At 50.4% G+C, this 26,684-nt stretch overlaps 2 protein-coding genes across 10 annotated transcripts; both read left to right on the forward strand.

The window, feature by feature from the left end:
• Positions 1–14,335: 14,335 nt before the first annotated feature.
• On the forward strand, positions 14,336–22,754 carry LOC122382023 (ribonuclease H2 subunit B-like). Of its 6 annotated transcripts, none has more exons than XM_043366882.1 (8): positions 14,336–14,432; positions 18,072–18,208; positions 20,531–20,675; positions 20,819–20,915; positions 21,241–21,355; positions 21,521–21,685; positions 22,115–22,323; positions 22,510–22,754. In XM_043366882.1, the coding sequence occupies exons 2-8, from the start codon at positions 18,172–18,174 to the stop codon at positions 22,597–22,599; spliced, it is 858 nt and encodes a 285-aa protein (XP_043222817.1). In that variant the 5' UTR covers positions 14,336–14,432; positions 18,072–18,171; the 3' UTR covers positions 22,600–22,754. The 6 variants fall into 6 exon arrangements, with proteins under 6 accessions (XP_043222817.1, XP_043222820.1, XP_043222821.1 ...); XM_043366885.1 differs by having other exon boundaries at positions 18,127–18,208; XM_043366884.1 differs by lacking the exon at positions 14,336–14,432 and adding an exon at positions 14,521–14,538 and having other exon boundaries at positions 18,102–18,208.
• Positions 14,506–26,670, forward strand: LOC122382024 (protein LZIC-like). Of its 4 annotated transcripts, XM_043366889.1 has the most exons (7): positions 23,115–23,177; positions 23,641–23,696; positions 24,008–24,167; positions 24,413–24,548; positions 24,718–24,873; positions 25,139–25,256; positions 26,039–26,670. In XM_043366889.1, the coding sequence occupies exons 3-7, from the start codon at positions 24,067–24,069 to the stop codon at positions 26,092–26,094; spliced, it is 567 nt and encodes a 188-aa protein (XP_043222824.1). In that variant the 5' UTR covers positions 23,115–23,177; positions 23,641–23,696; positions 24,008–24,066; the 3' UTR covers positions 26,095–26,670. The 4 variants fall into 4 exon arrangements, with proteins under 4 accessions (XP_043222826.1, XP_043222823.1, XP_043222824.1 ...); XM_043366891.1 differs by lacking the exons at positions 23,115–23,177; positions 23,641–23,696 and adding an exon at positions 14,506–14,533; XM_043366888.1 differs by lacking the exon at positions 23,641–23,696 and having other exon boundaries at positions 22,967–23,177.
• Positions 26,671–26,684: the final 14 nt, after the last annotated feature.

The raw sequence follows: 26,684 nt of genomic DNA on the forward strand, positions 1-26,684 counted from the left end.
TGCCAGATATGGTTCCTACTGCTACTCCGCTATTTTGGCCCAATACTATAAAGTTATTTTGCCAGTAAAAGGCAACAAAATTAAAAGTTGATTTACGAAATTGCATATAAATGGTTAAGAGATAATAATAAGGAAATGTTGATTGAACAATTTTCAAATATTGAACCGCAAAACTATATTCTGGTAGGTTTAGTAGAAAATAGTCCGTGCAACCTTGTATTTAGGGCCTTGTGTCTGTGATTGGTCGACGGGGGAGTGACTGTACCTTCTATAGATGGCCTTGCAGTCGGCCACGAGTCGGCCCCGAGCCCGGGCGCGGCGTACGTGTGTCGTGCGGGTTGGTCGGTCTGGACACTGTCGCAGTATAATACAGTCTGAACTCGTTCGTCTTGCTGTATAACCGGCGCGGCGACGGTATAAAACTTGGCGACAAGGATCAGATTTGGATCAGATGGCGGAACGGGAGGCTGGAAGCGAAGTGTGGATTTCAAGACCGGAAAATGGCGGCGGCTCGGGGAGTTCTACGGGCCGGAGTTCGCGGTGAGTCGGCAGCGCTCGGGTAAACGAGTGGCGGTGATCCGGCAAGCGAACTGGACAGTCAGTGACGGAGCCGAGGCGTGTGGTGTAAGCACGGGGACGCCGGCGGTCACGGTGATTGATGGGCGCCGTGCTGGTCGGCGGCGGCCATGTTGTAACGTTGTGCCTACGTCGCGGGGGCGTGCTAACGGAGCCGGAGGGAAGTGTTTTGTAACGGAGTGCTTAGTGCTTAGTGTAGTAGCTAGTACTTTTTGTTTCTGCCTGCATTGCATTTCGCTCGCCAGTAGGGCCGTTATTTTTATTTCTCCCGATTTTGTGCGGCGAATTCGGCGCGGAAGTGAGCCTGGCGATAGCGGCTGACACTGAAGCCTCTGATTGGTCGACCGGATCAGCTGGCTGTGTCGGGCCCGCTGATTGGCTCTGGTGAGCGGAAGTACGCCGTCCGGAGGTGCTGGCTGTGACGGGTCCGCTGGTTGGCCGGGGAAGCGCGCGGTAACCGCTCAGGCTCGGTTCGTGGGGCCTGGTCCGGCGGCCGCGGCGGACGATCAGCTGTTCAGCGCCCGGCAGCGGGATGGAGCTGCTGGGAATGCAGCCGATGGCGGCGGCACCGTACAAGCCGGGCAGCGATTTTGAAAAATGGTTGCGAGGGCTGGAACGTTACATGGTGGCTGTCAACGTACAAGGAACGGCACGACAATGCGCAATGTTGCTGCATCTGGTTGGCCCAGATATAGCGGACATAAGCGAGTCCCTGCCCGACGAGACGGAGGATGGTCAGGTCGACGAGTTCGTCCGTCTGAAAGGGAAACTGACTCGATACCTGGTTCCAGTAAGAAATGTTGTGGCAGAGCGGGGAAAATTTGAGAAAATGACAATGGAGACTGAAGAGAACCTGGAGGGTTTCCTGGGCAGACTGCGCACTCAGGCGATGCGTTGCGGATATACGGCAGCGGAAATTGACCAGCAGCTGCGAGACCGCTGCGTGCTGGGCAGCAGTGGCGAGCTGCAGCGGAGGCTGGTCCGGGAGGCGGCTCTGAAGGGAACCGACCTGACCCTTCAGGACATCAGGAAGACGGCTCGCGCGCATCAGGACGTGCTGGATTTGACGGCTCAGCTGGGGGGAGCGCCAGCGCCGGCAGCGATGGCCGCGGACACAGTTCAGGCGCTGCGGCAGTCGCAGCGACCGGAGACCGGCCGGCCGGCTGGGCACCCAGGCGCATGTTTCCGCTGCGGCGGCCGGGGCCACTGGCGGCGCGACTGCTCGGCAGCCGGGACCGGCGCAGCGCCGGGCAGTGTCGGCCCGGACGCACCGATTGACGGCGGTGGAAGAAACGGTGGCCGCGGCGGCCATCAGGGCAGCAGCTGCGACTGTCCGGCGGCGAGAGCGGCGCAGGAACAGAGCAGCTGCGACTGTCCGGCTTCGAGAGCGGTGCAGGAGCGGGGCGGCTCCCGACCGCGGGACGGCGGACGCGGCGGCTCGCACGGCAAGAGCGGAGGATGGCGCTGCTTCAAGTGCGGCAACACCGGGCACATGAAACGGGACTGCCCTCTGCGCAGTCAGGTGGCATCGCTGATAGAAGAGCCTGTGCTGACGGTGTCAACATCCGTGCCAGACCGTGGTGATCGGCTGCCGCTCGTCACGATGACGATCGAGGGCAGGCCAGTGGAGATGCTGGTCGATACCGGCTCTCCGGCAACCATCGTGCCGGCTGACAGCGTGCCAGGGCTGAAGTTGAAGACATCAGCACGCAAATGGCGGTCCTTCACGGGACAGGAGGTGCCAGTTCGGGGAGAGGCGACCGTGACGGTGGAGTACGGCGGCCAGGAGCGACGTCTCGATTTGGTAATCAGTGGTCAGTCCGGACATCGGCCGCTCCTGGGGCGCGACTGGTTGCGCGAGATCGGACTGGACTGGCGGACGATCTTCAACATCGGCGGTCTGAGCGGCGGGCGGACGCTGAAGTCAGCGACGGCGGCGCATGCAGAGGCATTCGCCGGTGGATTCGGCACGATGAAGCAGCGCGCGCATCTGACACGAAAGCCGGACGCGGTGCCGTGGCGTGTACCACCGCGACCCGTACCGTGTGCGCTGCTGCCGCAAGTGGAGACCGATGGAGCCGGCGGGCGCCTGGACGCCAGCGGAGTGAGCAGCGGGCGCCAGGACGCCGGTGATGAGGGCGGGCGCCGGAGCCCGGAGGCAGACGGGCGCCGGGACGCCGGCAGGCGCCGGAACGCCGACGGAGGCCGCCGGAACGCGGTAGTCTGCGGGCGCCGGGTCGCTGGCGAGCGCCGGGACGCTGGCAGGAGCAACGGCCGCCGGGACACTGTAGTCCGCGGGCCCGGGACGCGAACAGGAGCAGCGGGCGCCGGGACACCGACGGAGGAGGCGGGCGCCGGGACGCGGACAGGAGCAGCGGGCGCCGGGACACCGACGGAGGAGGCGGACGCCGGGACACTGTAGTTCGCGGGCGCCGGGTCGCTGGCGAGCGCTGGGACGCTGGCAGGCGCCAGCGCGCTGGTAGGCGGCGGGACGCCAGCGGCGCCGGGAGACCAGTCCGGCGGGACGCCAGCGGTGCCGGGAGGCCAGTCCGGCGGGACGCCAGCGGCGCCGGGAGGTCAGGCCGGCGGGACGCCAGCGGCGCCGGGAGGTCAGGTCGGCGGGACGCCAGCGGCGCCGGGAGACCAGTCCGGTGGGACGGCGGCGGTGCCGGGAGCCGGGTCAGTCGGGACTGCGGCGGCGCCGGGAGCCGGGTCCGTCGGGACTGTGGCGGCGCCGGGAGCCGGATACGTCGGGACTGCGGCGGTGCCGGGAGCCGGATCCGTCGGGACTGTGGCGGCGCCGGGAGCGGAGTCTGCAGCGGCGCAGCTCGGACTGATCCGACGGAGCAGGTCCGGAATCAGCAGGAGGCGGCCGCTGGGACGGTCGTGCCGGCGGCGCTCGGCGAGGCCGGTGCTGGCGCCAGCGGTGGTGCGAGGACGGCCGTGCGGGTGTCGCCCGGCGGTGCCGGCGGGGTCTCCAGCGAGGGCGCCAGGACGGCTGTACCGGGGGCGCTCGGTGGGGCCGGTGCTGGTGCCAGCGGAGGCGCGAGGACGGCCGGGCCGGCGCCGACCGGCGGTGCCGGCGGGGTCTTCAACGAAGGCACCAGGACGGCTGTACCGGTGGCGCTCGGCGGGGCCGGTGCCGGCACCAGCGGAGGCGACGGAGGAGACAGCCGAGCGGTGACAGTCCCAGCGAGCGATTTCACAGAGTGTAGCGGCGGCGCAGCGGACTGGAATCGGACCGACCGCACTCGTACGGGCGGCGGAGAGGCGGCAAGCAGTGCCGATAGGGCAGGTGGAGTGCGCGGCGGCGCAGCGGACCTGTATGGGGCTGGTCGCGCTCGTGCGGGCGGTGGAGAGACTGCGAGTGAGGCCGAGGGAACAGGCGACGAGCGCGGTGGCAGCTATGAGACTGCGGGACACAGAGTCACTGCACCGTCGGCGACAGCACAGCGGCGGTCCGGACGCCAATCCGTGCCGCCGAAAAGGCTGATAACAGAGATGGGTTAAGCGCAGAAATGGATATGTCTGTGTACAGGCGGATAAGCTGGTGTAAAGGGCAGACATTCGCGATTCGGATTTTATTGGTTTGTAGTTATGTCCGTATCGCGGCGGCAGTCCTTGTTCAGTTCGATGGCAGTTTGATGGCAGTTCGATGGCAGTTCGATGGCAGTTGTGACAGTTCGATGTTTAATGTTGGTTTAAATGCGGTACCACGTAATCGCGTGTTGTAGCGAGAGCCTGCCGCCTCGAACTCAAAGCAAGGGGGGCAGGGTGTGATATCGTGAGGCTGCGCCTGGCGGAAACGATGTACTTATAGTTCAGATGTTGGCCGCCAAGAGGCGCTGTCCTCTGCCCGTATCGGCAGTCGGCCACGAGTCGGCCCCGAGCCCGGGCGCGGCGTACGCGTGTCGTGCGGGTTGGTCGGTCTGGACACTGTCGCAGTATAATACAGTCTGAACTCGTTCGTCTTGCTGTATAACCGGCGCGGCGACGGTATAAAAGGTCAGGTCAAAGGTCAGGTCACCAGGGGTCACCAAAGGTAAAATGTTGACTATTTCAACATTTTGGAAACTGCCAACGACTATCTCGGGAACCGATAGAGCTACAGCGCCAGAGAAAAGGGCATTCAATAGCCCTTTTACAGACCTTTCTGAGTAATGTTCTCAGATTTGACCTCAGGTCAACGGTTTAGCCTCCAGAGGGCAAAAACTCCAAAAATAGCCGTTTTTACGAAAAGCGTTTTTTTTCGACAATAACTTTTGACTCAAAAGAGTCATGACATTAATTTTGCCAGCATCGTGTTCCTCTCGTCGAGACGCGTCGAATGAACTATAATTGGACCTTGAAAGGTCAACTTGAAAATTTGACCTCAGGTCAAGGTCATGACCTGACCGGAAAAGGTCATGTTACATATCATTCGATCCGCAACGTCGATTCGAACACATCTAAGGCGTTTTCAGCGCTCTAGCACGCCTCTATCAGAAGTTATTGGCGAAAAACTGTTAGATTCTGTTCGTGACCTGAGATGACCTCGGGGACATAACGAGGGGTCACAGTTGCCATTTTCCGATTCAGTGTGCCAATTTTACTTACATCTCGATGTTAGAGAGTGTCTAGAATAGCGTTCGTGCAAAACAGACGCTTTTCAATTTTCTCCCATTGACTGATAGGTAATGGAGAGGCCGCGATACTGACCTGACCTTAGGTCACCGATATCGAAATTCCGAGATAAACATTTTATAGATTATGTTGCTCTTATCAATCGCTGAAAGTTTCAAGGCAATCGATCAATCGGTGTAGCTATGACGAGCATTCTTATTTTTTTCTGAGGTGAGGTCACTTGGCGTGACCTGGTGACCTGACCTAAGGCGACCTGGGTCTGAAATTTTCACAACATGTGCGGAAAATATGCACAAACAGGTGTGGAGCGCCGCCGTTTTTTGAGATATCTGCGAAAAACCGCGGGGGGTGTTCAAACACCCCCCCCCCCCCGGCCCGGCGCGGGTTAACACCCGTTTCGCCGTTTCCATCCTCAGGACATTCAAATCCTTCTCCTCCATGCCGCAACCCATGATCCAGGCTGGACCTGGACGGGCAACTTTATACCATGCGGGCGGCTCCCATTGGAGCGCACTGCAGCTCCTAAGGAAGCACACTCGTAACCGGGTGCAGTGAGCACTTTGGGGGCTGCAGTCGGCCTGTCCTGTTGGACAGGCTCAGCCCCGGTGACTCACCAAGGTGCCCACCCAGACCAATGTCTCCCTCAATTCCTATCATCCTTCCGGCCCTGAAATGGTCTGGTCAGACCGAAAGGGTATAGCCCAACAAAACAAACAAAACTCTTTTGACACTCTTTCTGTAATTTGTGCTCAGATTTGACCTAGGGTCAACCTTCCAGCCTGGGCCCAACCCAAGGCGGGGCTAAACTGTGCTCAGATTTGACCTAGGCCTGTTAATTGTACACCTTTTATCTCGGAACATTTTTATGTTTCTACAGCTCTGTAGGGCTGACAGCTCTTCCTGCGAAACCTTTTTTGGGTCGAAAATGGCAGAACATGACGTCATTTGCGGCCAACCTATCATAGCCTCTGGAAAAAAACAATGGTCACAATGTGTAAAATGGATGCCCGTAGAGGTTCTGAAAGTTTGGTGGGGATATCTGCAGTCATTTAGGAGATAGCTACGGAAGAGTGCAGGGGGCCGTTTCGCCCCCCCCCCCCCCACGGGACGCGGGTTGAACGCCCTTTCAACCCAGTCAGTCAAGGGCCCTTTTGACTGCGGATCCCCCCTGAGAGAAATCCTGGATACGCCACTGTTTATACGTACGTACACTAACCGTCCGCGAGGCTTTTGACTTATCGTTGGAGTTGTTGAACATTCACAGCGCGCAAATTTACCGCCAAGATATTTTGTCGCCTATATTCAAGGGCGCACACAAGGGGGGGGCACACGGGCCCGTGCCCCCCCCATTCGAGTTGGGGGGCCCAGCTCGAAGGAAGAGGGGCCCATTTGAGGCGGCCGAAGGCCGCCTCAAATGGGCCTCTAACTAATCCTTAGACCACCGAAGACCGTGTACAAAGGGCCCTCAAATGGCCTTAAAGGGCCCTCAGATAGTCTCAAAAGGCCCTCAGATGGCCTCGAAGGGCCCTCAGATTACCTCAAAGGGCCCTCAGTTAGCGTCATAGGGCCCTCATCTGGTGTCAAAGGGCCCTTAGATGGTGTCAAAGGGCCCTCAGATAGCCTCGAAGGGCCCCAGATGGCCTTAAGGGGCCCTCAGATGACTTCAAAGGGCTCTCAGATGACCTTAAAGGGCCCTTAGATGGCCTCAAAGGGCCCTCAGCTAACGTCAAACGCCAGATGGTGCCAGATGGCCCTCAGCTGGCGCCAAATGGCCATCAGAAGGCCTCAAACGGTCCTCAGCTGGAGTCCAGCGGTCCTCAGTTGGCGTCAAGCGGCCCTCAAAAAGCCTCAAGGGGCCCTCAGAAGGCCTTAAAGAGCATCAAAGGGTCTTGAGCTAGCGTCAGAGGGCCCCCAGCTGATGTCAGAGGGCCTTGAGCTAGCGTCAAACTTAAAGGGCCCTTAGCTGGTGTCAGAGGGCCCCAGTTGGTGTCAGGTGGTCATCCATTGGCGTCTAATGGCCATCAGAAGGCCCAAAAACGGTCCTCAGCTGGCGTCCAACGGTCCTCAGCTGACGTCAAGAGTCCCTCAAAAGGCCTCAAAGACCCCTCGACTGCTCAAAGGGCCCTTAGAAGGCCTCAATGGGAACTCAAGAGACGTTAAACGGCCCTCAAAAGGCTTGAAAGGGCCCTCTGCTGATAGCAAAGGGCTCGCACCTGAGTCAATAAGAGCCTTGTCAAAAAACGGACCTGAGAAACCTTGCCGCCCCTGGTTATCTGCGGGACTCCTACAGTTACCTGAGTGGCCCCCGTTTACTGAGGGGCCCTGGTTATTGATGGGGTCCCTGGTTACTTGAGGCCATCTGAGGGCCCTTTAAGGCCATTTGAGAGCCCTTTGAGGTCATCTGAGGGCCCCTTAAGGCCTGGTTACCAGAGGGGCCCATGGTCACCTGGTGGCCCCTGATCAATTGAAACCCCTGGTCATCTGAAACGCCCCTGATTACCTAAAGGATCCCTGATCACTTGGATTCAGTGACATAGCAAGGGAGCGAGGGGGTACGTGCCCGTTCTCGGGTTTAGGGTTTCTTCGAAACCGAGGGGCCCTGCGGCGCCAGTTGGCAGCAGAGGGTTCGCGCTGGCCGCACTTCAACTCGGAAGGACACCACAGGCTTGTGGGGGCACGTTATTGGCTCCTATGTAGCCACAATTATCTTCATAAAGGCCCAATGCCGGTTTCTGAGATGTCCGTGAAGTTGGCGACGTCGCCAGCGACTTTTCCAGCGACGAGCACCGATTTTAGCCAAAACCTCGTTCAAGGTCAATTGGACCATGAGGATCACGAAAATCGAACCCATTCTTCCCTAAACCTTGACCTTCAAGGTCAATTTCAAGGTCAAAGGACGGGGAACTGAAAAAGTGCCAGTAAATATTGTCCGATTTTCAAAATCTTGGCACCAAAATGTAGCCCGTGCAAAGTTCTAGCCGCACATCGAAAACCATTTTCATCAAGGTCAAACTTCAAGGTCAAATTCAAGGTCGAAAGACGGGGAACTGAAAAAGTGCCAGTAAATATTGTCCGATTTTCAAAATTTTGGCACCAAAATGTAGCCCGTGCAAAGTTCTAGCCGCACATCGAAAACCATTTTCATCAAGGTCAAACTTCAAGGTCAAAGTCAAGGTCAAATGACGGGGAACTGAAAAAGTGCCACTAAATATTGTCCGATTTTCAAAATTTTAGCACCAAAATGTAGCCCGTGCAAAGTTCTAGCCGCACATTGAAAACCATTTTCATCAAGGTCAAACTTCAAGGTCAAATTCAAGGTCAAAGGACGGGGAACTAAAAAAGTGCCACTAAATATTGTCCGATTTTCAAAATTTTGGCACCAAAATTTAGCGCTTGCAAAGTTCTAGCCGCACATCGAAAACCATTTTCATCAAGGTCAAACTTCAAGGTCAAAGTCAAGGTCAAATGACGGGGAACTGAAAAAGTGCCACTAAATATTGTCCGATTTTCAAAATTTCGGCACCAAAATGTAGCCCGTGCAAAGTTCTAGCCGCACATCGAAAACCATTTTCATCAAGGTCAAACTTCAAGGTCAAATTCAAGGTCAAAGGACGGGGAACTGAAAAAGTGCCAGTAAATATTGTCCGATTTTCAAAGTTTTGGCACCAAAATGTAGCCCGTGCAAAGTTCTAGCCGCACATCGAAAACCATTTTCATCAAGGTCAAACTTCAAGGTCAAATTCAAGGTCAAAGGACGGGGAACTGAAAAAGTGCCAGTAAATATTGTCCGATTTTCAAAATTTTGGCACCAAAATGTAGCCCGTGCAAAGTTCTAGCCGCACATCGAAAACCATTTTCATCAAGGTCAAACTTCAAGGTCAAATTCAAGGTCAAAGGACGGGAAACTTTAAAATGCTACGTCGCCAGCGACTTTTCCAGCGACGAGCACCGATTTTAGCCAAAACCTCGTCCAAGGTCAATTGGACCATGAGGATCACGAAAATCGAACCCATTCTCCCCTAAACCTTGACCTTCAAGGTCAAATTCAAGGTCAAATGACGGGGAACCGAAAAAGTGACACTAAATATTGTCCGATTTTCAAAATTTTGGCACCAAAATGTAGCGCGTGCAAAGCTCTAGCCGCACATCGAAAACCATTTTCATCAAGGTCAAACTTCAAGGTCAAATTCAAGGTCAAAGGACGGGGAACTGAAAAAGTGCCAGTAAATATTGTCCGATTTTCAAAATTTTGGCACCAAAATGTAGCCCGTGCAAAGTTCTAGCCGCACATCGAAAACCATTTTCATCAAGGTCAAACTTCAAGGTCAAAGTCAAGGTCAAATGACGGGGAACTGAAAAAGTGCCACTAAATATTGTCCGATTTTCAAAATTTTGGCACCCAAATGTAGCCCGTGCAAAGTTCTAGCCGCACATTGAAAACCATTTTCATCAAGGTCAAACTTCAAGGTCAAATTCAAGGTCAAAGGACGGGGAACTGAAAAAGTGCCACTAAATATTGTCCGATTTTCAAAATTTTGGCACCAAAATGTAGCCCGTGCAAAGTTCTAGCCGCACATCGAAAACCATTTTCATCAAGGTCAAACTTCAAGGTCAAAGTCAAGGTCAAATGACGGGGAACTGAAAAAGTGCCACTAAATATTGTCCGATTTTCAAAATTTTGGCACCAAAATGTAGCCCGTGCAAAGTTCTAGCCGCACATTGAAAACCATTTTCATCAAGGTCAAACTTCAAGGTCAAATTCAAGGTCAAAAGACGGGGAACTGAAAAAGTGCCACCAAATATTGTCCGATTTTCAAAATTTTGGCACCAAAATGTAGCGCTTGCAAAGTTCTAGCCGCACATCGAAAACCATTTTCATCAAGGTCAAACTTCAAGGTCAAAGTCAAGGTCAAATGACGGGGAACTGAAAAAGTGCCACTAAATATTGTCCGATTTTCAAAATTTCGGCACCAAAATGTAGCCCGTGCAAAGCTCTAGCCGCACATCGAAAACCATTTTCATCAAGGTCAAACTTCAAGGTCAAATTCAAGGTCAAAGGACGGGAAACTTTAAAATGCTACGTCGCCAGCGACTTTTCCAGCGACGAGCACCGATTTTAGCCAAAACCTCGTCCAAGGTCAATTGGACCATGAGGATCACGAAAATCGAACTCATTCTCCCCTAAACCTTGACCTTCAAGGTCAAATTCAAGGTCAAATGACGGGGAACCGAAAAAGTGACACTAAATATTGTCCGATTTTTAAAATTTTGGCACCAAAATGTAGCGCGTGCAAAGCTCTAGCCGCACATCGAAAACCATTTTCATCAAGGTCAAACTTCAAGGTCAAATTCAAGGTCAAAGGACGGGGAACTTAAAAAGTGCCAGTAAATAATGTCCGATTTTCAAAATTTTGGCACCAAAATGTAGCCCGTGCAAAGTTCTAGCCGCACATCGAAAACCATTTTCATCAAGGTCAAACTTCAAGGTCAAAGTCAAGGTCAAATGACGGGGAACTGAAAAAGTGCCACTAAATATTGTCCGATTTTCAAAATTTTGGCACCAAAATGTAGCCCGTGCAAAGTTCTAGCCGCACATTGAAAACCATTTTCATCAAGGTCAAACTTCAAGGTCAAATTCAAGGTCAAAGTACGGGCAACTGAAAAAGTGCCACTAAATATTGTCTGATTTTCAAAATTTTGGCACCAAAATGTAGCGCTTGCAAAGTTCTAGCCGCACATCGCAAACCATTTTCATCAAGGTCAAACTTCAAGGTCAAAGTCAAGATCAAATGACGGGGAACTGAAAAAGTGCCACTAAATATTGTCCGATTTTCAAAATTTTGGCACCAAAATGTAGCCCGTGCAAAGTTCTAGCCGCACATTGAAAACCATTTTCATCAAGGTCAAACTTCAAGGTCAAATTCAAGGTCAAAGGACGGGGAACTGAAAAAGTGACACTAAATATTGTCCAATTTTCACAATTTTGGCACCAAAATGTAGCGCGTGCAAAGTTCTAGCCGCACATTGAAAACCATATTCATCAAGGTCAAACTTCAAGGTCAAAGTCAAGGTCAAATGACGGGGAACCGAAAAAGTGACACTAAATATTGTCCGATTTTCAAAATTTTGGCACCAAAATGTAGCGCGTGCAAAGCTCTAGCCGCACATCGAAAACCATTTTAATCAAAGTCAAACTTCAAGGTCAAATTCAAGGTCAAATGACGGGGAACTGAAAAAGTGACACTAATTATTGTCCGATTTTCAAAATTTTGGCACCAAAATGTAGCGCGTGCAAAGTTCTAGCCGCACATCGAAAACCAGTTTCATCAAGGGCAAACTTCAAGGTCAAATTCAAGGTCAAAGGACGGGAAACTTTAAAATGCTACGTCGCCAGCGACTTTTCCAGCGACGAGCACCGATTTTAGCGAAAACCTCGTTCAAGGTCAATTGGACCATGAGGATCACGAAAATCGAACCCATTCTCCCATAAACCTTGACCTTCAAGGTCAAATTCAAGGTCAAAGGACGGGGAACTGAAAAAGTGCCAGTAAATATTGTCCGATTTTCAAAATTTTGGCACCAAAATGTAGCACGTGCAAAGTTCTAGCCGCACATCGAAAACCATTTTCATCAAGGTCAAACTTCAAGGTCAAATTCAAGGTCAAACGACGGGGAACTGAAAAAGTGCCAGTAAATATTGTCCGATTTTCAAAATTTTGGCACCAAAATGTAGCCCGTGCAAAGTTCTAGCCGCACATCGAAAACCATTTTCATCAAGGTCAAACTTCAAGGTCAAAGTCAAGGTCAAATGACGGGGAACTGAAAAAGTGCCACTAAATATTGTCCAATTTTCAAAATTTTGGCACCAAAATGTAGCCCGTGCAAAGTTCTAGCCGCACATTGAAAACCATTTTCATCAAGGTCAAACTTCAAGGTCAAATTCAAGGTCAAAGGACGGGGAACTGAAAAAGTGCCACTAAATATTGTCCGATTTTCAAAATTTTGGCACCAAAATGTAGCGCTTGCAAAGTTCTAGCCGCACATCGAAAACCATTTTCATCAAGGTCAAACTTGAAGGTCAAAGTCAAGGTCAAATGACGGGGAACTGAAAAAGTGCCACTAATTATTGTCCGATTTTCAAAATTTTGGCACCAAAATGTAGCCCGTGCAAAGTTCTAGCCGCACATTGAAAACCATTTTCATCAAGGTCAAACTTCAAGGTCAAATTCAAGGTCAAAGGACGGGGAACTGAAAAAGTGCCACTAAATATTGTCCGATTTTCAAAATTTTGGCACCAAAATGTAGCGCTCGCAAAGTTCTAGCCGCACATCGAAAACCATTTTCATCAAGGTCAAACTTCAAGGTCAAAGTTCGATGTGCGGCTAGAACTTTGCACGAGCTACATTTTGGTGCCAAAATTTTGAAAATCGGACAATATTTACTGGCACTTTTTCAGTTCCCCGTCCTTTGACCTTGAATTTGACCTTGAAGGTCAAGGTTTAGGGGAGAATGGGCTCGATTTTCGTGATCCTCATGGTCCAATTGACCTTGGACGAGGTTTTGGCTAAAATCGGTGCTCGTCGCTGGAAAAGTCGCTGGCGACGTAGCATTTTAAAGTTTCCCGTCCTTTGACCTTGAATTTGACCTTGAAGTTTGACCTTGATGAAACTGGTTTTCGATGTGCGGCTAGAACTTTGCAAGCGCTACATTTTGGTGCCAAAATTTTGAAAATCGGACAATATTTACTGGCACTTTTTCGGTTCCCCGTCCTTTGACCTTGAATTTGACCTTGAAGTTTGACCTTGATGAAAATGGTTTTCGATGTGCGGCTAGAACTTTGCACGGGCTACATTTTGGTGCCGAAATTTTGAAAATCGGACAATATTTAGTGGCACTTTTTCAGTTCCCCGTCATTTGACCTTGACTTTGACCTTGAAGTTTGACCTTGATGAAAATGGTTTTCGATGTGCGGCTAGAACTTTGCACGGGCTACATTTTGGTGCCAAAATTTTGAAAATCGGACAATATTTACTGGCACTTTTTCAGTTCCCCGTCCTTTGACCTTGAATTTGACCTTGAAGTTTGACCTTGATGAAAATGGTTTTCAATGTGCGGCTAGAACTTTGCACGGGCTACATTTTGGTGCCAAAATTTTGAAAATCGGACAATATTTACTGGCACTTTTTCAGTTCCCCGTCCTTTGACCTTGATTTTGACCTTGAAGGTCAAGGTTTAGGGGAGAATGGGTTCGATTTTCGTGATCCTCATGGTCCAATTAACCTTGGACGAGGTTTTGGCTAAAATCGGTGCTCGTTGCTGGAAAAGTCGCTGGCGACGTAGCATTTTAAAGTTTCCCGTCCTTTGACCTTGAATTTGACCTTGAAGTTTGACCTTGATGAAACTGGTTTTCGATGTGCGGCTAGAACTTTGCACGGGCTACATTTTGGTTCCAAAATTTTGAAAATCGGACAATATTTACTGGCACTTTTTCAGTTCCCCGTCCTTTGACCTTGAATTTGACCTTGAAGTTTGACCTTGATAAAAATGGTTTTCAATGTGCGGCTAGAACTTTGCACGGGCTACATTTTGGTGCCAAAATTTTGAAAATCGGACAATATTTAGTGGCACTTTTTCAGTTCCCCGTCATTTGACCTTGACTTTGACCTTGAAGTTTGACCTTGATGAAAATGGTTTTCGATGTGCGGCTAGAACTTTGCATGGGCTACATTTTGGTGCCAAAATTTTGAAAATCGGACAATATTTACTGGCACTTTTTCAGTTCCCCGTCCTTTGACCTTGAATTTGACCTTGAAAATTGACCTTGATGAAAATGGTTTTCAACGTGCGGCTAGAACTTTGCACGGGCTACATTTTGGTGCCAAAATTTTGAAAATCGGACAATATTTACTGGTACTTTTTCAGTTCCCCGTCCTTTGACCTTGAATTTGACCTTGAAGGTCAAGGTTTAGGGGAGAATGGGTTCGATTTTCGTGATCCTCATGGTCCAATTGACCTTGGACGAGGTTTTGGCTAAAATCGGTGCTCGTCGCTGGAAAAGTCGCTGGCGACGTAGCATTTTAAAGTTTCCCGTCCTTTGACCTTGAATTTGACCTTGAAGTTTGACCTTGATGAAACTGGTTTTCGATGTGCGGCTAGAACTTTGCACGGGCTACATTTTGGTTCCAAAATTTTGAAAATCGGACAATAGGGGAAAGTGGGGTAAGACGGTCAAGGTAGGTAAGACGGGCACCCCCTCTGCAGACCAAACCAATAGCGCTACGAGCGAGAAAAATTAGGACCAGAATAGCCTTTCCCACTACACACCGCCATTGAAGTCTGGTGAATTTGTGTTCGGTCAATAATCTTTTATTTTGATTTCTTTAAAACACTCATTTCATTGAAAACATTCATAATGTATTGTGCAAGCTTTTGTGTGCAGCACTATAGAGTTAAAAACTGGCAATCACTTGTGGCACACTCATATGCCTCCAGTGTTCATTCACCGCGGATTTGCTTTGTCTGCATCAAATTGTCCACAGAGAAAAATCGTGCTGAACTTCTGACATTGAGTTTGGGGTAAGACGGGCAACTATGAATCCGATGGGTCTGTAATGGTAAAAATATTTTTGTTGCTGTAGGAAAAAAGAAGCATTTCTGATAAGAATATGTTCGATTCCGATACTCACAGACATGTTAGCAATATTCCTTCGGCACAGTTTATTCTCGAATAATGAATGTGAAAAACGGCTCTACATGGCTTCTGAACTAGGGCCTATATACGAGTATACGCCTTCTGCACGAATCTCGTATACTGCCATTTCCGAAGCACTTGAGACCAACGAGCGACTGTATCAATGCGGCTAATCTCGGGCATTTGCTGCGAGCTGTGCTGGTCGGTGAAAGAAGCTGGCCGTCTTGCCCTACCCATGTGACCGTCTTACCCCATGGAGTGGGGTAAGATGGGTTTTTGCAAGGTTTTGCAAAAATAGCTGCAGTTTATTTGTTGAGTCAGGTCTAAGTCTCATCTTCTGGCAAATGGAAGTAAAATGTCTGTAAAAGGTTTTCACTCAGTTTCCCGTTTCTATGATGTTTCTAACCGGCCGAAAAATGGCTCCAAAGTTAAGGTGCCCGTCTTACCCCACTTTCCCCTATTTACTGGCACTTTTTCAGTTCCCCGTCCTTTGACCTTGAATTTGACCTTGAAGTTTGACCTTGATGAAAATGGTTTTCGATGTGCGGCTAGAACTTTGCACGGGCTACATTTTGGTGCCGAAATTTTGAAAATCGGACAATATTTAGTGGCACTTTTTCAGTTCCCCGTCATTTGACCTTGACTTTGACCTTGAAGTTTGACCTTGATGAAAATGGTTTTCGATGTGCGGCTAGAACTTTGCAAGCGCTACATTTTGGTGCCAAAATTTTGAAAATCGGACAATATTTAGTGGCACTTTTTCAGTTCCCCGTCCTTTGACCTTGAATTTGACCTTGAAGTTTGACCTTGATGAAAATGGTTTTCAATGTGCGGCTAGAACTTTGCACGGGCTACATTTTGGTGCCAAAATTTTGAAAATCGGACAATATTTAGTGGCACTTTTTCAGTTCCCCGTCATTTGACCTTGACTTTGACCTTGAAGTTTGACCTTGATGAAAATTGTTTTCGATTTGCGGCTAGAACTTTGCACGGGCTACATTTTGGTGCCAAAATTTTGAAAATCGGACAATATTTACTGGCACCTTTTCAGTTCCCCGTCCTTTGACCTTGAATTTGACCTTGAAGTTTGACCTGGATGAAAATGGTTTTCAATGTGCGGCTAGAACTTTGCACGGGCTACATTTTGGTGCCAAAATTTTGAAAATCGGACAATATTTACTGGCACTTTTTCAGTTCCCCGTCCTTTGACCTTGAATTTGACCTTGAAGGTCAAGTTTTAGGGGAGAATGGGTTCGATTTTCGTGATCATCATGGTCCAATTGACCTTGAACGAGGTTTTGGCTAAAATCGGTGCTCGTCGCTGGAAAAGTCGCTGGCGACGTCGCCAACTTCACGGACATGTTTCTGAGAGACCTCGCCGGCCGCTCAGGGCCCTAGTAACGGCCAACGAGGGATTGGCTGCTATGGCTCCACATCCGTCTGTGATAGACACACGGCCCACACCAGTGTTTCTAAAGGCACCCACAACGGCAACTGCGAGGCCCCTCGCGCCACCTCCAAGGGACCCCCCACCAACGCATCTTAAGGGCCTACATCGGCGGCTCTGAGAGTCCCCACACCGGCGCCTCTGAGGGCCACGTACCAGTGACTCTGAGGGCCTCTTACTAGCCTCTGAGTGTCCTTGCCAGCCTATGAAGGGCCACTTTCCACTTGCAGGCCATTTTGCAGGGCCACACACATGCCAATGATGGCCCCACCAGTGTCTCTAAGCCCTAAGACCCCGCAACGGCGCCTGTGAGGACCAAACACCAGCGCATCTGACGGCCTTTCACTGGCACCTCTGAGCGCGCCACACACCGGTGACTCTGAGGAGCTCGCTCGCTTCGCTCGCTCGTAAAATACCATGTACATTAGGCATTAGTGTACATTAGGCACACTCCTCGGGCATAAATAATACTTTTACTTGCCAATTTTCCACATTTTCTCATGCAAAGACCGTTTTAAAGAGACCCGTCTGCCACTGAGACTGGACCCACCGTGCCTCCCTCCTCCCATCGAAAGGTCCTGGATACATCCTTGCCTGAGCTGACCCCTGGGTGACTCGCGGGCCCGGGGTCAGGTGACCAGCAGGTGACCCCCTCTTGGGCGAAATTCTGGGTACGTGTCCGACATGCATCGTACATAGTCCTGTTGATTTGATTCATCGGTTAAACATTAAATATAAGTTATAAGCTGGATCTCTAGTCTGTGATCCCGCATCGTATCAGATACCTAATGACATTTCATGTCGATGTGCCTAAAAAAATATGCGAATATACGTGAAAAAGGAGTGTTGCTACCGCTCCTACACATCCGGGCCAAACAGTGACCGGCCCAAGGCCATGACCGGCCCGCCTGCTTCCAGCCACCCGGGGCCGGTCGGCCGGCCGGCAGTTATAGTCGCTGCCCGGGGCTGATTTCTGAGGGACTTGCAACCATGTTTATTAATGAAATGTTTTACTTTACGTAATAAATTAGATGATTAGGTATACCTATGTACCGGCTCTCAGTCGCATTTGAGAAAAAAACCTGCTAGCGTAAAAATATAAATGTTTTGAAAATTAAGCTGGTTCCGAAATAATTGTTTTACCATGCATTGACAAAAGCTCGAGCCTCAAACCAACCGAAATATAACCCCATGGGCCGTATTTTTTTTTGGGGGGGGGGGTGCCCTTCGGCATGGGGGGCCCAGTTCGAAGGTCGTGCCCCCCCCCCCCATTCAAAAATCCTGTGTGCGCGCCTGCCTATATTTGTCGCATATGCGCCGTTCAAGCAGTGATATATTTGTATTGGTTACTTAAATTGCGTTTTTTCCAAGAAAAGGAGTTGGAATTGTGTTTCTTACCGATTTGAAATTTATATTTATAATTTATTTATCAATTCATTATAAGCGTATATATATATATGTGGTACAAACCGAGCAGTAGAACCTAATTTATGTTTGTTACGTCATCAAAAGCACTTAAAGTTCCGAAGCCGCAAGGTAAACACGTGAATAGATAGAGTCTTGGCGGGAGCAGAATAAAGCCTTGGAATAAAGCACGGTATATAGAGAACTGAATAAAGGTTAGAGGGCCTTGGAATACAGCGGGAGCCTCTGAGATACATATCAAATATCAATATAGGAAGGCGAGAGAGCCCATATAGGGCCTTGCATTTTGTCTTTTGTGATCTTCTTCAGTTGAAGCAAGGCCCTAAAACATATTTGAAGTGAGTTGAAGATCTTGTTTTGGCAGTGAGTTCATAGGTTGAGGTCCTTCAGCTTGTATTTGAACTGAAACATGGGAGATAACAAGCACAAGATATTCATCATCAAAGGTTTGTGTTTGTTGTTGCAATTGCAATAGAATACAGATTGAGATGTTCGTTTTTACGTAGGCACTTATCTCAACTGGGGCCCCATAAACCCCCGACTGGAAAAAATGCACGCTTTCGTCGAGAACTCGAGCGTAGTTGGGCGTTTGCGCCGAAATTTTTCGGCGTACTTCGGCGTAAATCGACGGCTTGCGTCGAAATTTTCGGCGTACTTCGGCGTAAATCGACGGTTTTCTCTATCTCTCTATCGCAAACGGCTCCGGAGCAGTCGCGAAAAACCCGTCAGGGGTGGCACCAACCCCCCTCGGCCGGCGAGGGTTAAATGTCTTGGGAGTTAAACGTCTTAAATATCACTTATCTTGTCTCGTGTTCGTCTCAGGGTATTTAAGTCATGTTCAGTGAACCTGATTGTGACTCTCCCACGGCGGGAACAGTTCACCGATCGAGTGAGGTTATGGATTGTCGGATCCCCTAGTTCAGATAACGTATGCTATCGTTTGCGTATTGACCGTTGTGATTCCTGTATTTCCGGCGTGTGGTTTGCGAGCGGACGCTGGCAATCGGTCCCGCGTGGCCTGGTATCTGCCCGATCCCATCGGCCGTGCTTGCACCACGCCTGTTGAAGGCCCCGTCAGGCGTCAGTCACCGGCTGGGCACATACTGCTGATCAGAGCCGGGCAACAAAATAAAGGTTACGTTATGGAACATGCCAGTGAGTTTGTGAGTCAGGAGATTTTGTGATAGCGAACGCTGGTGCTCGGTCCCGCATGGCCTGCTGATGTCTATTGTCTGCCCGATCCCGTCGACCGTGCCAACAACCGTCTGTAGACAGTAGTCACTGGAAGACAGCCACACATACACGCCAGCCCCCCCCCCCGCCCCCCTCGACGAAAAGTGCGTGGCTACAGCCTGCAGCCATCAGTAAGCCTTGAAAATTTTCGGCGCATGAAGCATGGCTTGGTAAAATAATTTCGGCGCATAAACCCTTGCGCCGAAATTTCGGCGCATCACCTCCGCCGAGAACTTCAGCGTAGTGGAGGCATTTTTTCCAGTCGGGCATAAACCCCAAAGGTAAATTAGTGACTAAGGCTAGCTATTAGCCTAAGACTTCATTATGTATTTATTGATAATCCAAATCCAGGGACCAGATTTGACATCGTATCAACTTGTGGGTACTCTCTTAGCAGACGTCACCCGAGCTGCCATATCTACGTCTCACGTGCGCAACAATTGTCTTTTCACGGTTAAATAGGTATATAACGAAACATAATCTAACCTGACCTAACCTTACCTACAACCTACCAACCTACAACCCAACCTACAACCTCCTCAGCCTCCTCAGCGCGGGAGCGGCCGCCCAGACCTCCACTATTGGCGCGGCGATCTGGAGGACGCTGCTGGACATTGCCGAGCGCCGGCAGGTGACTGCAGTGGGTCCCTGCTCACTGCGGGCTGGCGGAGAACGAGCGCGCTGACGCCCTGGCCAAGCAAGCGGCCACCCTGCCCCAGGACGCCGTGCCCTCGGACGCTCGGTCCCTGACACGGGCAGTTTATCGGACGGCCACACGTCAGTGGCGCGAAAACTGGCCCGACTCCTTTTTCAAGTCTATCTTCGGGAGCACCCTGCCGCTCCCCATCCCCGGAGAGGACCGAGAGGCCGCCATCTCGGTGCACCAGTTGAGGGCGGGCCACTGGGGCCGCTCGCTCCAATACCTGCACCGGATCGGCCGCCACCCCTCCGTGGCATGCCTGCAGTGCCCCTATAAGCGGTGCCCCACGGCGCTCTGCGCCGTGTGCCGGGAAGAGGCGGACGTGCCGGAGCACGTGTTGCTCCGCTGCCCGGCCCTCGCTGGCGCCCGCCTGCGGCTAACTGGCAGCATTCACGGCGACCCGTCGCGGCTGCGGGACGCCGACCTGGTGGCTGCCTTGGAGGCCGGCTACCTTCGCCATAGGGAGCCTCTCGGCTATGGTCCTCCGTAAGGAGGTCCCAGGGGAAGAACAACAACAACAACCTACAACCTACCAACCTACCTAACTGGATATGGCAGCTCGGGTGACGTCTGCTAAGAGAATACCAACTTGTGCTACATACCTACTACACGAATCAAAATCATTCAGCTCAGCAGTATCACAATGCATCTTTCCTTCAGCCAGGATGAGGATGTGAGCACATCAACACATGTCACAATTATAGTCACTGTGACAGATCAGTGCACAACATAACCAGAGTATCAGAATATCAGATTTATTCATGTTTTATTTTATTTTAGGCGACCCACTGATTTTAGGTGACTAACATGATAACACGCTTGATGCTGATTGCAGATAATGCCACTGTGACAGGATCTGAAGACAGGCAACTGGATGCACTCCGACTACGCCATCCGAAGACTGGTCAAGCAGCTGCATTTCTTTTAGATGCAGACTCCAAAGAGTTGCTGGAGGTCCAGACATTTGATGACAGTCCCCGGTGAGTGTGGCACTGAATAGGTTTCCCTGCCACAGGGGTGAGTTACAGTGCCCTACAAAAGCAGTTGAAGATTACAGAAGCTGCTGAAGGCTAACACATTGCTGCAGCAGAGTGACGTGCTGCTCACCACCCACACGTTTCAGTTCCTGGTTTGTCGGCTCTGCGGTGGAGACGGACGGCCATATCCACGTGTGCTCGCCGCTTGATCCTCTCTACATCGTCCTCGTCTATATGCAGCAGGTTAGAGCCGCCCTGCACTGGGCGCCGGCTACTCCCAGGGGGAGGGGAGGGCTGGACTGTTGGCCGCCAGGTTCTCGGAATCCGGTGACGACTCCCGTCGTGTATCTTTCATTGTAAAAGAAACACACGGAACTGGAAGGATTGCAGCTTTGCGCATTTAAGTGCGCTCATGCCTTCAAATGTATGCAATTGTATTGTTGTGTTTCGCAATGTTTCCACTGTGTCATAAGTACGATCTCAGTGCCTGTTGTGTGTTTGTTTATTATCTGACGTGTCACGGATCCTGTCTGTATATGACCGGACGCTGACGGTGTCTCTCCGACAGAGCCGGTACGCCCAGCAGTTGGACCAGCTCCTCTCGGACCACCAGTTTCCCGACACGGTCCGACTGGCTGACTCGGTCGGATCAGACCGTCTGGAGCTCATCGCCGACAGAAAGGGTGCGTTCCCGTGCTGCCGTGTGGACTGGTGTGTTGTGGTCCCCCAGACGGGACGGATACGATACATTTGCTTTTTTCATTCCCGAATATATACAGAGTGCAACCGTGACGGTAGTATTCATTCAGAATCAGCTGTACTAACAAATATGTTTGAATAATTTCTAGGAGACAGCGAACTCAACGCATACAAATACAACGAGGAGCGAGCCGTAGCGTGGCTCGAACGACGCACCCGCCGCCTTGCGGCAGTTCTGGAAGCCAAGCGTCTGCACGGCACCAGCGGCAAGGCGGACAACTTCGTCAAAGTGCGAGAAGAGGAGGTCGACAAAGGTAATAAGTGCTTTACTACAAAGCTATTGATTTAGTGCTAAACGGTGTTAGCTGTTAAATTTTTGTCTTATATTTGTTTGTTTACCAAGATCGTCAATGGGATTCCCATTGAACGACCGACAATGCATAAAATCGACGTGCATTGGTAGGCTTGGGCCAAGTCCCGGTAGTGCGTAACTTCAGCACTGGATTATCGGTGCTGAAAATAATAGCTTTGCCGACTGCCGAGACGGACATTTATATTTCCGGTGATACTGATCGACGAAGCAAAATGATGGACCGTAACAACTTGCTTATTGGTCGGACTATGTAGTTGTTCCGCGGTCCGCCGTGAAGTACTGGTCTGTGTCCCGCCCTGTCGCTGCCGTGCTGTGCCCTCCCCACCCGGACCTCCGTCCCCTCTGACCGGTCCGTTCACCCTCCACTTAGCCGTGTACCTGCGGTTCGCCTGGGGACTGACCTCCGAGTACCTGAGCAGCGAGCTGAGCGCAGCGCTCCGTTGCCGCCTCCAGCTGCCCGACGAGCGGCCCAAACGCAGCCAGCCGGCCGCCGAGCCGCCGGCAAAGAGGGCGCGCGGCGCCGCAGCACCCGCCGCCCCCCTCGAGGACTACTCGCAGCCTGCCAGCAACGCCAAAAAGGTAGGCGAGGGCGGAGAGAGCGAGTTGAAAGGCCGCTGTCGCAGAGTGATCTGACATTTGTACGCATGGTTGCTTGTTCTTTCTCCGTTGAGTTTTGTTTTCCTTAGTTCGTTTGCTTGATTTCACTGGCGTCTTGTTGCGAGTCCTCGCACTGGCATGATCCGAACCGTACATTTGTTTTTGTAGGTTCTGGCTCCTAAAAACGCCAAACAGAAGGCGCTGGCCAAGTCAGCCATCGGAACCAAGAGCATCGCGTCGTTTTTCAAGAAGAAGTAGTGCGGTACCGAAGTGCTCTGGCCCGTGCTTCTTGGTTGTTCCCGAGACAGTCGTCCGCCGGTTTCTCTTCAAGTTCAGGACTGCAGAGACGTCCGTGTCGCCGTGGCAGATCGGGCTGCCGCCATCAGCATTTGTCAATATACATTTATATCATTGTCCTTTCATGTTTCACCCGAAACCGGCGATAAAGGAAAGATGCCGGGCTGAATATGGAACCGGACAATGAAGAGCGAGCATTGCCGAAGTGGGAGGACCTGCCGCTTTCAGTTTTCGTTTTTGGCTTTAGGGCAATTTTCGATAAGACAGAGGCGCCACACACGCGCTATGGATAGCAAGGAATCATTTACACTCGTATGACTGTCGCCAGTAGCGGCTGGTGCAATCAGGAGACGTTGCCCTTTGGGCATTCCTGAGAACCATACATTGTGGAAGGAAGCGAAGGAAATCCTTGCTGTCATAATATTTGGCAGTATTATTTTTAGGCATTTAGTGCGCATTTGCGGCGTTCTTGTCTCCGAGAAGGATGCCCAAAAGTTGTATTGCTTAGAACTGTTTTGTCCATTTTTATTCAGAAAAAGGTAAGAAGGGAACTTAAGCCTGTGCATATAATTCCCTTGTATCCACTTTATTAATGTAGTGGATGCCAAGGCCATCAATGTTTATTTATTAACATAATTAATGAGACGTTATGATGCAGGCCAGCCAGACAGTTCAAGCTGCCTGATATTTCATTTTCACTGCATTATTGCATTTATACCAGTGATAACATTTTTTTCTTGATGCTATGAAAATTTATACCAATATTTCATAGTAGTAGTAAGTAGGTACTGTTCAGGTGTCTTTAAGCCAGGTGAGAAGGGTGGCTATTGCCTATTAGGGGTGGAATCTGAACAGGGTGCCCATGGGGCAATTTGAACAAGAATCTTGAAATTTGCTTCACCCATTCACGTGACAATTAAGCTGTTAAAGGCACCAAGAGGAAGAATATCCCAATAATTACATGACTAAAAAGCACTCCGGCGGCCGGCGCCCTGTTTTCAGATTCCACTCGATGAGGGGGGAGGCCGCACATTTTGGAGATCGCAACACAAATTGAGGTGATCTTTTGAAGACACTTTTTAATAGCATTATTTCTAATTCTTGTAGCCTGTAGAATGTAGGATGTTGTGGGTTATTACCTACCTTACGGTAACAGGATTTTTTAGGCTGTGAGGCCTGTGGGACCCGATCTTGGCAAGTTCCTGGTGTCAAGCATAGCTCAGTCTGTGTTGTGTTTATTATTTGTTATTAATTCTTGCTTTGTATTATTTGTTTTTGGTAATACATTGGAGATTGTAGTTGTAATTGTGAAATACACCTGCAGGGATCCTGCCCTGAATGGTCACCTAACAAATGGCATTGTTTGCAGATAAAACCAAAACTGATCCCAAGGCTCAGTGTCAGTACTTCAAGTTCTGAGAGAGCAGAATGGCTACTCGTGGGGTTAGTGAGACTGAGAAACTCCAAAAGAATCTGACAGATCAGCTTGACAGATTGATGTCTCAGCTGCAGGACTTGGAGGATTCAAAGTGAGTAGTTATTACTATGCGAAATCAGTTTTGTACAAAACCACACAATGTGTCAGTGAGTTAATTTATTAGGTAGGTTGGTACCTATTCAACTGGATGCTTATAACTTTTCTGTAGCATTTATTTTGCCGGTGATTATTGATCTGGACTGCAATTACAATGATAAGTAATGTGTTTGTGTGAATTACACAATGCCTGTTTGTTTTCTTCAATCAACTGATTGCTCCCTATATGATCACCTTCAGGGATGACCTTGATGCAGATGAATACAATGAAACCAGACAGGACACCATAGAGCAGCTGAAGGAGTTCCAGCAGAGACTGAGCAAGTTCAGTGAGGGAGATCTGTCTCTGGTTGACCAGTTTGGAGCCACACAACTGGTAAGTTGGGACGATTCTACCATATGAAGGTATTTTAATGTTATCGTGCATTTAAATTGTTGTGTTCACATAGATCATATCATGGATCCTGGATTATTATCAGTTCCAAAGAGCTTTAAATATTGCGAAGAAAACCTGATTCCATTACATCTCAATTTTGTTCCCACAGGCGATCCAGGCAGCCATAACGGAGGCGTTCCGCACGCCGGAGATAATCGGCCTGTTCGCGCGCCGCCAGCCGGAGGGTCTCCGTCAGCGGCTGTCCCAGCTCGAGAGGGACCACCGGCTCGGCCACCTGGCCGAGGAGAGCTTCAGCCAGCAGAGGGTGAGCCGACGCACCCGTCCCGTGCAGCCACCGGGAGTGTGGCCACCGTAACTTCAGAGCAGCTGGCGCCATTCGAGCTGATTTTGATGATGATCGATTTATGACATTCGATGACGCCACTCTGGTCTACAATCAATGTGAGGTCTTTAATCAATCAATCAGGTCTGCAATGTAAAATCTATTTTGTGGGATCGTTCTTCACATTCTCGTTTATTGCTCGCCGTCTAACCGCTGATGGCCCGTCGTCGCGCTCCCTCCCCCTCAGCTGGAGATCTTGTCTGCGCTGAAGAAGCTGGGCGAGCCTCTGACGCCGGAGGAGGTCCACTTCATGACCACCAACACCACCGACGACCTGCGCCAGTTCCTCGAGGACGACATGACCGGTGAGGACGGGAACGGATGGGGAACGTGAACCGTGAGGACGGGAACATTAAAGGGACCCTCCCACCTTCAAAAAAGTTCATGAATTGGTATGAAAGTGATGTCGCTCGGTTCAGAAAGAGCGAACACGAATATCTACCAAATTTCATCGAAAAATATTCACCGGTTTTCAAGATATTAGAATTTTACTTTTGTTTACTTTTTGGGATCTCCGCTGTTTCTAGCGACTGTATTTGAAAGTGCGGCATTTGCTGCGCGCAAAGCAGCATATACCACCGCGTGCTACCGAACGTTTTAGTAAAAGATTTAAAAATCGTTAGATCTCCGCTGACGTCACAAATTCTAAGGGGGCATACCAATGCATTAGCCCCTTAGAATCCGAAAACTGCAAGTTTGAAATTCCATATCTCCGAATTGAAGCATTTTTCGATGTTGTGAGTGCCCAAACCGGTATTTTCAGGCCATGGCCACCAATTTGGCTATCTCAACTCAAAACTAATGTTAAGGTGGGATGGTCACTTTAATAGTGAGGCAGATCGCCGGTTCCCATGCAGTCTGGGCGTCCCCGAAATAACAACGAAATATTAATCAACTAAAATGAACCATCACGAAGGTCGTATTCGCGCAATCAGCTTGCATCGTTGATCCAAATGGTGTGAGGGCTGGTATCGATGCGTTCCACCAGTTTCATTAGACCGGAGCTGTGTGCCGCTTTATTGTCGCCTGAGCGCGTGGTGTGATCTGCCCACATGCCGTGTGTTTTACCGGCGTCTCTCCATTGCAGTGTCATCGGAGCGGGTGGTGCGGCTGGCACAATCGGGACTGTCGGGCGGCACGTGAGCAGCCTCCGTCCGACTTCTGAGCTCGTGCCGCGCCGAAGGGTCTGGGACTGCCGAACTCCCACCCTGCCGACCGTTATTAGACGGACGGCTCACGCCACCGGAACAGAACGCCAGTCGAGCCTTCACCGACCCACTGAGGAGTGATGTCGGGAATCGACAGTTCATGGGTACCTAAACCAAGTGCGCTGCTGGTTGGCAAAGCGAGGGTTTGTATGTAATGGCAGCCTATCCCTATATCGTTCATATTGCGGGACTTTTTAAATCAGCTGCGTCGGTTATCGATATTCAGATATAAACAACTCGGTGTTCACTATTTATTAACATGAGCTGCAATTAACAGTTGGACGCTGAGCTGAGCGATGAGATGGGTTTTAATTACACATTCGCCACGTTACCTGATATTGGAGGCTGTATGTAGGTTCTATGTGTGTTGGTGCTCGGCGCCTTTTTCCCGGGCGTTTGTTGCCTGTTGATGTCTGTGGCTCGCTGCCGGCGAGAGTTGCCAGTTTTACCAGACGGGTGGTCTGCTCGCTCCACGGTACCACCGGTTTAATACAGTGTTCATTCTGTTTCACTCTCTCCAGTCAG

Source organism: Amphibalanus amphitrite, unplaced genomic scaffold (genome assembly GCF_019059575.1).
Source record: "Amphibalanus amphitrite isolate SeventyFive unplaced genomic scaffold, NRLGWU_Aamphi_draft 000132F_arrow, whole genome shotgun sequence".
NCBI classification, from domain to species: domain Eukaryota; kingdom Metazoa; phylum Arthropoda; class Thecostraca; order Balanomorpha; family Balanidae; genus Amphibalanus; species Amphibalanus amphitrite.